We start from the raw sequence: 11,631 nt of genomic DNA, 5'->3' as shown, positions 1-11,631 counted from the left end.
ATGTCATAGCACTTATTTTATTTTCTCAAGTTAGGTTCTACTACACTTTTGCACTTTCCATATTTTTTGTGCTGTCATAATAATATAAATACAAAGCTTCTTAGCCTCTCCATACCGCCACCTACAGTTGATCCCTTACAACACTTACAACATTTCAATAATACAATATTATAAGAAATATTGATGATAAATGTTAGAGTCGTTCATAAAAACACACTTTCCTGTGCCGGGCATGTATTGCCACGCTCATCTCCCCTCAAACAGAAGCCGGAAAAAACAACAATAGTGTTTTTTACTAGATATTAGATCGTCACCTTGTTAAAAATAATCGCCTAACTCATTTTTGGTCAAAATTGTTTTTTTTGCCTAAATCATCTCCTCATGACGCCAGCCACCTATGGTAAAAATCACCTACATCCTCAGTTGATCAGATCATGTGATTTTACCCCTTTAAGATAATCACTTCTTTGACAATTTGCCACATTCATAGGCATCAGATAAGAACCCAGCAAAGAAGAGCTAGAGGGAGATTGTTTAGTTATCAGTTTAGTTTATCAGTGTTTTATTGTTGACACTAATATTGGTAACACTTTACTCTAAGGTGTCTACATAAGAGTGACATGAGCGTGTCATAAACATGACATGGGATGTGTCATGAACATTAATGACACTTTGAAGTAACATTAATGTCCATGATACTTGTCATGTCATGTTTCTGACAGACTTGTGTGACTCTTATGTAGACACCTTCAAAATAAAGTGTTGCCATATCTTGCTTAACCCTATAAAGCCTGAACCATGAAACAATTGCCAGAAAATTCATTTTTTTTTTTAAACTGGAGTGTTTATTGAACCTGCTGACAAATTAAAATATATATATATATATATATATATATATATATATATATATGATTTTGCATGTATGAATTCTAATTTGTATCATATTTGATACATCAGGTCTTTTTGTACAATTTGTTTCTCACAGTTTGTTTTTCTTGAACTAACAAACACATATAAAACCTAATATTTTTAACCAATTAAAACTTTGATTTTCATTTTAACATTTTTCTTAAACATACAAAATATTTTTTTCTCCATATAATACACCATCAAACATCTACTGATATTAATTTTTCATGCAGCAGTGATGGATCCACCAGTGGAACCAGTAGATTGCCATCTAAAAATACACAGCAAAAAAATAAATGATGTATTTCTTTGAATTGTTGGAGAGATTTCTCAATTTTACTCTAAATAAACCTAATAATGCCAGTTAAACCTTTACTTAGTTTACCTTAATAAGAAAAATACTTTATGTTGCTACATTTAAGGCATAATGTATGAAATGCAAAAAAATGACAATCGACAAATTTTCAAATTAGTCGTCATTAATACCTGATGATGTAGAGGTCTCAAAAACGTGTGAATCAAATATGATACATTTGGCTTTATAGGGTTAAGTCACAAAGGCATGTTCAAAAAATTGCCTAAGTCATTTATTTCTCTTAAGTTACATAATTTACGCACAGTGATATTACTATACCAATAGCCATCCTTTGTTACATCCTTTTTGAGTGAAATTATCAATAAATGTCACATGTTACACTTTTGTTGTAGTTTTTTGTTTTTCCTGCAAAACTTGAAAAAATTAGTTAGGCGATTATTTTAACAGGGTGACGACTTAGAACATTTCAATAATGCAATATTATAAGAAATATTTATAATAAATGTTAGAGTCGTTCATAAAAACACACTTTCCTGAGCCAGGCATGCATTGCCACACTCTGCTCAAACAGAAGCGAGGAAATACAACAATAGTGTTTTTACTAGATATTATATAGTCAGCTTTGAATAATAATAATGATCCAGAGTCATACGTACAGAATACGCGTGTTTTATTTTGAAAATGGTATCCAAGGTAACAGCGATAGCCATAAGCCGCACAATTATTAATTTCAAGGCCAGGGTCCTGACCTGACCTTGTCATTTTGTGTCATAGCCAGGCTCTCAGCAATGGCTCTGTTTGGAAAGCTATTTAGTGGAGGAGAAAAGGTGAGAAAGACGCCCTGCCAACAAGAGGAAATTGAGAAACTTCCAGAGAGAGAGGAGATGCTGATGAAGAAGAGAGAATTTCTGAAGAAAAAGATTGATGATGAACTTCTGTTTGCCAAGACAAACAGCAGAAAGAACAGAAGAGGTAAGATTTAACTTAAGTATTAAGTGCTGTTTATAGTGCCTTAAATAAACATGAATGCATCCAATTAGTTAATTAGCCAGGGGAGGTAATTATCAGTGTAAGGTAAGGTGAAGTGTAAAAGCGTCAATGCTAGTTATCAAGCTAGCACAACAGCTAAGCTAACTAAAGGCGAGTTGACCAACCCAGGCCATTTTAAGATAACCCAAATTCATTAGCAGTTATTTTGGTTTGTTAATTAGCAATTATCATTAACATTTCGTCACCCTGTTAAAATAATCGCTTAACTCATTTTTTCAAGTTTTGCAGGAAACACAAAAAACTAAACTGTAACATATAACATTTATTGATCATTTCACTCAAAAAGGATGTAACAAAGGATGGCTATTGGCAAAGTAATAACACTGTGTGTAACATAACTTAAGATAAATAAATTACTTTTTGAACATGCCTTTGTGACTTAAGCAAGATATGGCAACACTATATTTTGAAGGTGTCTACATAAGAGTCACACAAGCCTGTCAGAAACATGACATGACAAGTATCATGAGCATTAATGTTACTTCAAAGTGTCATTAATGTTCATGACACATCCCATGTCATGTTTATGACACGCTCATGTCACTCTTATGTAGACACCTTAGAGTAAAGTGTTACCAATATTAGTGTCAACAATAAAACACTGATAAACTAAACTGATAACTAAACAATCTCCCTCTAGCTCTTCTTTGCTGGGTTCTTATCTGATATCTAAACTACACACAAAAAGTAAGGCAATTTGTGTTGGGTAGATTATTTTGTTGTTGTAACAATGCTTTTTGGCAATAAATCTTATACCGTTGGAAAGCCTGAAGTCTCCCCTTTTAAATGGTACCACATTTGTAAGGAACATCCTTTTGTGGGATAAGCAGCAGAGCTGAGTGTGTAGGCTGTGCCCAAGAAAAATGTGCCAAATCTTCTCATTATTTTGTTGTTGCTATTGACTCTTATTTTGAGCTTTTGGTACTCCCAGGTTATGCCAATCAGAAACTTGATTGGCAGCACCTGTGAGAATGGGCCATGCTACAGTGAGTAGTCAGTCCAGTCAGTACAGTTGGTGTCTGTTCCACCATCACACTGGTGGAGGCAGTGTGATGGTGTGGGGCGATATCTCCCTCACTGGAAAAACGAGGCTCGTCATCAATGGAGGCAATCTCAATGCAGAGAGATATCGAGATGAGATTCTGCAACCAGTGGCAATCCTATATCTCCACATTCTGGGCGTGCTGTTGGTGCTAGAGTGACCAACACAACCAGGTTAGCTGACTTACGACAGATGCTGGTTGAAGAATGGGAGGCCATCCCACAGCAGCGTGTGACCAGCATGAGGAGGAGGTGCCAGGCTGTTGACCAGCATGAGGAGGAGGTGCCAGGCTGTTGTGGCTGTATATGGTTATTCCACATGCTACTGAGGCTCATGTTCGTTAAATCAATAAATTGTTAAATTGCCAATATGTCTTGTTTCTTCAAACTTCAATCATCCAATCCACCAAACACCAAACAAGAGTCAATGGCAAAGTAGCATTCTTTTATTGGCAGAGAAGATTTGGCACATTTTTCTTTGGTGCAACCTACATACTCAGCTCTGCTGCTAATCCCACAAATGGATGTTCCTTACAAATGTGGTACCATTTAAAAGGGGAGACTTCAGTCTTTCCAACGGTATAAAATTTATTGCCAAAAAGCATTGTTACAACAACAAAATAATCTACCAAACACAAATTGCCTTACTTTTTGTGCGTAGTTTATGAATGTGGCAAATAGTCAAAGAAGTGATGATCTTAAAGGGGTAAAAATCACATGATCTGATCAACTGAGGATGTAGGCGATTTTACCATAGGAGGCAGGCATCTTGAGGAGATGATTTAGGCAAAAAAACATTTTATTTTTTTTTTACGATTATTTTTTTGGCATTTTATTGCTTTATTGGATAGAGACAGATAGAAACGGGGAGACAGAGGGGAAGACATGCAGCAAAGGGACCTCAGGCCAGATTCGAACCCGGGTCTGCTGCAGCGGCAAAAAAACAATTTTGACAAAAAATGAGTTAGGCGATTATTTTAACAGTGTGACGATTTACGATTTGCCTTCAGTGTAGCCTAACATTAAAAGCTCCTGAATTTAAATTACCCTAGCCTAATACCAGTGGTTTAATGTAACTAACAGTTATAGCTATATAACTGATGTACTCAAGTACTGTACTTAAGTACAATTTTGAGGTACTTGTACTTTACTTGAATATTTCCATTTCATGTAACTTTATACTTCTACTCCACTACATTTTTAGGCAAATGTTGTACTTTTTACTCCTCTACATTTAGATGCCAGCTTGAGTTACATTACAGGTCGAGATTTAACATAACATATATGATCAATTTAAAGTGATTAGACTTTTTTTTTATTAATTAAATTATATAATATTATATTAAGTAATGAATGAGCCCTGTCTTTACAAAATTAAAACACTGCTTACGTAAAAGCATCATACAGATAATGTAATATATATTTAGAATATATCAGTGAGGACCTGAACACTTTATCCACTACTGCTTAATTCACACATGAAAGTAAATGAAATGACTCATAGACATAATGTAAGCACCAGATAAAATGTATTGTTTATATTGCAGTCTACGTAGACCAAATTAAAAAAACTATCTCAACTTAGCACCATCTAGTTAACTTAAAAAGCATTTTTTTTATTGGTGTACCATAAACAAAGTATTGGGACTCTTACCTGTACGTATACAATATTGCCACGCAAAATATCGCGATAACATTCTGTATCCCCCGCCCCACCGCCTTTATTGAGAAAGATAAGACCACTGTAATTTCAATTATATATATGAATACATAAATTTAACTTCTGAACCTTATAAATCAAGATACTCATATCGCATTAATGAGAAAGTACTGATTTAAAATTGTCAGGAATAAGTCCTTGTCCTGATTTGCATCGTGTTAAGTGGTCTATAAGAAAAACAGAGACTGTAGATATAATATGTCTGAACGTTGACAAATATACAGTCATCTTACTGTCTATGTATATCATTATATCATCCAATCCTAAACATTTATAACAACTGCATTCAATACAAGTGCCAGTTCATGGGTCCGCAATAACTCGCAAGGATGCCTTACTGTAAATATTAGTGTAACCGAGCAATCATTAATTCATAATAACGCTTTAGTGACAGAAATGAGTGTGTCCATAGGTTAGAAAGTTGTGTCTGATATAGCAGCCTGTGTGAAGACTGTGGCACTGCTGTTTTGTTTGAAATTCCCCATGATTCTGTTTTTCCTTGTTCCGTCTTACTTGTTAAGAACATTTCTTGCTCTCCTCTCAGGGGCTCTGCAGGCGCTGAGAAGAAAGAAGTGGTACGAGAAACATCTCAAGTACATTGACTGTGCTGTTAAGTCCATGAGGTCTGCTCATGAACACATGTGAGGAAAAAAACATAGGCATTTGAGGTCATTTTTAATTAATGACATGTATGAATAGCGTCAGACATCATCATGTAGCAGAATGAAAACAAGGGCTCACACAAAATGTTGACAGTTTTTTTATAGTTAATAGATAAGATTATAGGCATAGGTTATAATGTTGTATTCTGAATCCAAAATAATAATAGTATGATAGATAATGAAAAGTATGATACCAATAATTTTGGTTCAGCTCACAGCAAATGTCTTTGTGTATAACCTAATGTCACTTATAGTAACTTTGTGCTGACTATTTCAGAGATGTTGTCAACAAGATGAATGACCTGATCAAGGACATCACAGAGGAGCATGATCTGACTCAGGACATGTCAGACTCCCTCCACACTTGTGTGGGCTTTGGAGTGGAGTTTGATGAGGTAAAATGATGGAAATTTCTTCAGTGATTTTTATTAGTGTGACTTTGGGATTTCCGACACGGATTTGTTTAATTGAACTGAATAATCTTTTTTTTCCCCACATTTTTTTGTATTTGTTTCTGACACGTGTCATTTGTTATATCATGATCAATATCAAATAACTTCTTGATAACACAAGAATCAATTCAGTCATACCCACATATCACATGTTCAGTCTGCCCAGAGTGTGGCGACCTTTTCTCTATAAATATATAAGTCTATGGCAATACGAGCTGGCTGATAATTGTGTGTGCTTTCCTCAGGATGAGCTGCTGACAGAGCTTGAGAGGCTGGAAAATAATCTGGATGAGAGTCTCTTTGAGGCAGATGTGACAGAGGACAGAGTCCCTTGTCCCAAATTGTCATCCACTGCATCAGCTCCCCAACCTGGTAAGAACCTTCTGAAGATCAGGTACAAAAATATAGTTGATTAGCTTAGTTGGTAGGGCAGAGGACTTTGCAAACAATAGATCCAACTTGCAGCCAGTTGACAGCAGATGGCAAGTTGTTAGCGCTAATGCAGCAGTCGGCAACTTCACATGTTCTTTAAAACTACGGTTGCCAAAAGTATCGATACTAAAACGTTTTATCCGGATACAATACTCATTTTCAAAAGTATTGAGTATCTGAAGCTTGTTATCATAGTTGCAGTTTCTTTTTGCACTCCTAAAAATATTTAACCTGTGGTTCTGTTAATTTTTACATGTTGCATTTTTCTTGTAAATAAAGATATTTCTGTTAAATTTTTTTTTTTTTTTATCCTTGTGGTATCGAAAATGGTATTGAGTATCAAATATTTTCCTGAGTATCGGTATCGAGTTGAAAATTTAAGTATCGTGACAACCCTATTTAAAAGGATCTGGAAATCTGATGATAACAGCTAAACATGTCACGGTACAACACAAGGTGTAGCTGGCTAGCAATTCATGCAAACTGATCAGAGTTTTTTTTGTTTTTTTCCCCCCAAAGCCAATACAGAGGAAGATGAGATTGAAGATGGTTTAGAGTATCTGCGGCGCTGGGCGATTGAACCATCACAGACACACCAACATCCATAACGTGGCAGTTAAAAACAAAAGAAGGAAAGGATGGAATAAATGAGAAGAAATAAAATGTGAGTGTTCATCAGTGTTTGCGTGGACTTTTGTCTTCTCCACAGTCAGTGAAAGCATTTAATGCTATGCACAGGGTATTACAGAAACTAAAGTTTTTATATTGTGATATAGTATTATTGCACTATATTCACTATAATTAGGACATTTTAAAGATGCTGTACAAGTAAAAGCATGAAAGTATCAGCATCAAAATGTACTTAAAGAATTAAAGGTAAAAGTAGTCATAATGCAGAATGTTCCTACTCAGATTGTTATATATTTTAAATATATTATTGTATAATCATTATTGATTAATTTATATAAGCAGCATTATATTGCTAAGACAGGGCTCATTTTAACTACTTAATATATTGTTATATGATAAAAATGCTTAATACGTTTAAATTGATAATTTTTTAATGTTAAATCCTGACCTGAAAAGTATCTAAAGCTGTCAGCTAAATGAAGTGGAGTAGAAGTATAAAGTTGCATAAAGTGGAAATGCTCAAGTAAAGTGCAAGTACCTCAAAATTGCACTTAAATACAGAACTTGATTAAATGTACTTAGTTACATTCTACCACTGCATGCAATAAGCTTTTAAGAACTGAGAAAACTTCTCGATAGTAAAATACTACAACCCTGATTCTAAAAAAGTTGGGACATTGTCGAATACGTAAAAAAAAGAAGATGCAATCATGTAAAAGACAATCTATTTAATGTTCAGATGCAGTGATGAACTGTGACAACAGTTTTCCAAATTGTCCCGAAGCAATGTCTGTCTAGTAACGTCTTTCAAGCAATCATATTGATTCCTGCAGTGCTGCCTCTTACATGCAGAGATTTCTCTCAAAGATTTTCTGAATCTTGTAATATTCATGTGATGTCATGGACTGTAGGTGGTGAGATTTCTGGATTCTTTGTGTTCTAAAACTGTTTACTGACTAACTGATTATTTACCCACACAGCTTTTTACAGAGTGGTAAGCCTCACCTCGGCCTCATTTGATTAACAGCTAAGCCTTTGGAGGTTGCCCCTTTAATGTCCAGTCATGATACCATCACCTGTTACCAATTAATCTGTTTACCTGTGGAATGTCCCAAACAGGTCAGTTTGTTTGTTTTTGAGCGTTCCACAATCAAATCCAGAATAAGCATATATTTCCAAAAATCAAGTTGACAAGATAAACATTAATAATAATAATGTCCTTGTCCTGTTTTCAATTTAAAATATATTAAAAAGGATTATCAAATTATTGCACCCTGTTTTATTTACAGTAATGAAAAAAATTATTAGACCACCCGTGTTTTCTTGAATTTCTTGTTGATTTGAATGTCTGGTACAACTAAAGGTACAATTGTTTGGGCAAATATAATGATAACAACAAAAATAGCTCATAAGAGTTTAATTTAAAAGCTGATATCTACCCATTTCTCATGGTTTTCACATAACATTTTGTTCTACTTTGGACCAGCACTGTACAAAAGACACACAGACTGTCGAAAGAGGCAGCAAAAAGAAGCAATATTAAGGCCTCACACTGCCTGAATGAATGCCACATACGGTTTGAAATATCGATCCAGCTGGTTAGATTTCATGACATTTAGTCACAAAAATCCTGATGCAATTCAGTTGGTTACTGAAAAGTAACAAATGAGGCCAAATTACACAATTTGAAAAACTCTTGAGTTCAAACTTAGTTTAAAAACAGTAAAAATTAGAATTTATACATAATTGCGAAATTCAATTGTCAAACAGGAAAAATACAACTTGATAATGATTTTCATTATCAAGAAAACCATGGAAAATGTCTAGATATCAGCTCTTAACTCTTCTCTAAACTCTTTTTGCTAATTCTGTTGTTATCATTATATTTGTCCAAACAAATGTACCTTTAGTTGTACCAGGCATTAAAATGAACAAGAAATTAAAGAAAAAAGGTGGTCTAATATTTTTTTCCATGATTGTGTGTTTTACACAGTGTCCCAACTTTGAGACAAAAAAGTAATATAATCAGTATAAATAATCAATTATTGTTTGTCGGTAATAATCTAGCTACCTCTGAAATGCCACCTGGTAGCAACACATACAGTTTTTTTTAAAAAGAATAAAACATGAGAAGAACAAGTTATCCCAATTTGCCCTTTGTATCCAGTCCTATTACTGCTGTGAGCAACTACACAGGATTAGAGTCTGCCGTCCAGACATGGTGACGGAATCAGGGAGGGAGTGGCAGAGACAGGGAGAGCGAGAGGGAGAGCAGCAGCCTCAGTCATAGCACACTCTAAACGTGCTGAAGCAAAGACTAGTCAAAATGTTAGCACCATGTGTGTGGACATGTAAGGACTGTACAACAGCTGACTGAAGCCTAATGGGGTCTGGAGCAAGCCAACACGAATATCCAGGTAAGAATGAAATACACAAACAACCTCAGTAGAAAGAAAATTAAACATACCAATGATATTGTTGTCATATTGGCAGTCCTCTGATATAAACAGGATGTATGTAATAATCATAACATATGTATTATTTATGTTATGTGCACACACAAATGCATATGCAGCTCAAAAAGTTTAACTACCACTTGGTTTGTGTGAGGACTTGAACTGGCTATCCTCTCAAGTTCATGGACTGAGCTGCCAGGGTTGCTGCTTAAGCAATGAATTAAATTGTAACCAGGATCCTTGACAGTAATCTGTGTTTGACCTGAAGAGCAGGTGAGGTAATGTGTATCTGTACACAGACTGTGTCTACTGAACAAGCAGCCTGATAACTTATGAAGCTTGTATAAAAGTAGATATGTTCAATAGCAAAGCAGGAGCTACCCCAGTTCAGGTTTACAAGCATTAACATCAAGTAAATTCAATTAATTTGAAATGTAATATTGTAATATCTAGCACTGACCACTACTGATCAGCTTCAGTAACAACCATGCCAACAAAACAGCTACACACATCGAAACACATGATTATGTTAAACTTTTCAGTTTCTCAGCTCCCTCATTTACCAAGTTGTACTTGTGTCTAGCAGAGTAAAAAAATGAATGTCTTTTTTTTGTTTTATTATCATTATTTTTTTATTACTGCAAGACAAACAAAAAAGACAAAACAATAACCAAAAGTTCCTCAAGAAACTAGGGTTGTTGTTGTTGTATAATAAGAACAATAATAATAATCTTAATTTGAGTTGAAAAAGAGAGTGAGAGAAATGAAAGATTCAATGAAATAATTAAAAAGTAAGAGCAAAAAACCAAAACAAAACAAAAAACAAGGGGGGATACCACCAATTCTACTACTGATTACAAAAATATTAATATTAATATATTATATATTATATATAATGTATTAATAATAATAGTCCTGTCCACTGGTGGCAAGGCACACATGGGGCATGTTCAGGGGGCTCAGAGTGGCAAGTAGGATCAGTCCTGCAGGGTTGCCCTGGTTATTGTTTCCTTTGAATATGAATCCCTTTTTTGTTTTGTTATTGTAGGGGACTTGCTTATTACGGTTCTGATCCCCAAAGACGAACAGCTCCCAGACTCTGGGGAGGGGGGCTAGTTTCTAAGGGGTCAAGTCAGTTGGTTCCCAATGTTGTCTGTCCGAGCTGCCCATGAGAGTGCCTTTTAATCAGAGCAGTTGAACAAAAAGTATTTTAGACACCTAATCGCTGTTTACCATTGTTAATGATAGTAAATGCTGATATGATGCAGACACAGCCCTAACACCCTTAAGAAATTAGCACAATCCAATTTAAAAGGTGCTGTTGCTCTTCAGTCGCAACAGAAACACTGGGACCACATACTTAAGCATGTACACACACAAACACAAGCACGCACACACTTTTGGAAGTCTTCCAGCCTGCAGGTTTGTCTCAGGGCAATGACAGTCCGGTGTTTACACTTACTGTGAGGAACTAAAATAGGTACCTGAGAAGACGGGGTAAAGGTAAAGAGCACCTGTCATGAGTTCATTCACCTTTTTTTTTTTTTTTTTTTTAACAATATTTTTTATTGAAGTTTCAAGTGCATATCAAACTTTATGTCGAATGTACAAACATTTTCATTTATATCCCCTCGAACATACATTCATTCACACAGACAAAGAAAGTGGGTAAATAAAATGGAAAACAAACATCAAACTAATGGAAAATAAGTACTAAAATGAAATAAATAAGACTAAAGTGAAGCAAAATAAATAAAATAATAAAATAAAATAAAAGGCAGGATCATTTCATAACCTGTTGTTCAGTCAATGTTATCCGTTTCATTGGTCAGGAATGACATAAATGATTCCCAAATCCAAGCAAACTCCTCCTGTTTACCTTTAACAATGTATGTCAATCTCTGAGTTCATTCACCTTTACCATAAAATTGCTGTAGAAGGTAAATATAATACTGTCAGTGTG

The 11,631-nt window shown here is 35.0% G+C and overlaps 1 protein-coding gene across 3 annotated transcripts; it reads left to right on the top strand.

Annotated features, from left to right (window-relative positions):
* The first annotated feature begins 1,810 nt into the window (after nt 1–1,810).
* LOC131973698 (charged multivesicular body protein 4b-like) lies at nt 1,811–7,259 on the top strand. 3 transcript variants are annotated; one of them, XM_059335760.1, is made up of 6 exons: nt 1,811–1,918; nt 2,000–2,197; nt 5,581–5,659; nt 5,976–6,093; nt 6,396–6,522; nt 7,102–7,259. In XM_059335760.1, exons 1-6 carry the CDS (start codon nt 1,861–1,863, stop codon nt 7,188–7,190), a joined length of 669 nt encoding a protein of 222 aa, XP_059191743.1. In that variant the 5' UTR covers nt 1,811–1,860; the 3' UTR covers nt 7,191–7,259. The 3 variants fall into 3 exon arrangements, with proteins under 3 accessions (XP_059191743.1, XP_059191742.1, XP_059191744.1); XM_059335759.1 differs by having other exon boundaries at nt 1,846–1,918; nt 5,581–5,677; nt 7,102–7,258; XM_059335761.1 differs by having other exon boundaries at nt 1,846–1,918; nt 5,581–5,677; nt 6,396–6,544; nt 7,102–7,236.
* The last annotated feature ends 4,372 nt before the right edge of the window (nt 7,260–11,631 follow it).

Source organism: Centropristis striata, chromosome 6 (genome assembly GCF_030273125.1).
Source record: "Centropristis striata isolate RG_2023a ecotype Rhode Island chromosome 6, C.striata_1.0, whole genome shotgun sequence".
In the NCBI taxonomy this organism is placed as follows: domain Eukaryota; kingdom Metazoa; phylum Chordata; class Actinopteri; order Perciformes; family Serranidae; genus Centropristis; species Centropristis striata.
This window is presented reverse-complemented; position numbering and strand designations above follow the sequence as displayed.

What these genes read in the sequence shown, in the direction of transcription:
- LOC131973698 (XM_059335759.1), top strand. Translation starts at nt 1,861, where the DNA reads ATGATCCAGAGTCATACGTACAGAATACGCGTGTTTTATTTTGAAAAT. An exon ending in AGGTCTGCTCATGAACACAT is followed by an intron (nt 5,678 to 5,975) that starts GTGAGGAAAAAA and finishes TGACTATTTCAG; the next exon opens with AGATGTTGTCAACAAGATGA. An exon ending in TGCATCAGCTCCCCAACCTG is followed by an intron (nt 6,523 to 7,101) that starts GTAAGAACCTTC and finishes TTCCCCCCAAAG; the next exon opens with CCAATACAGAGGAAGATGAG.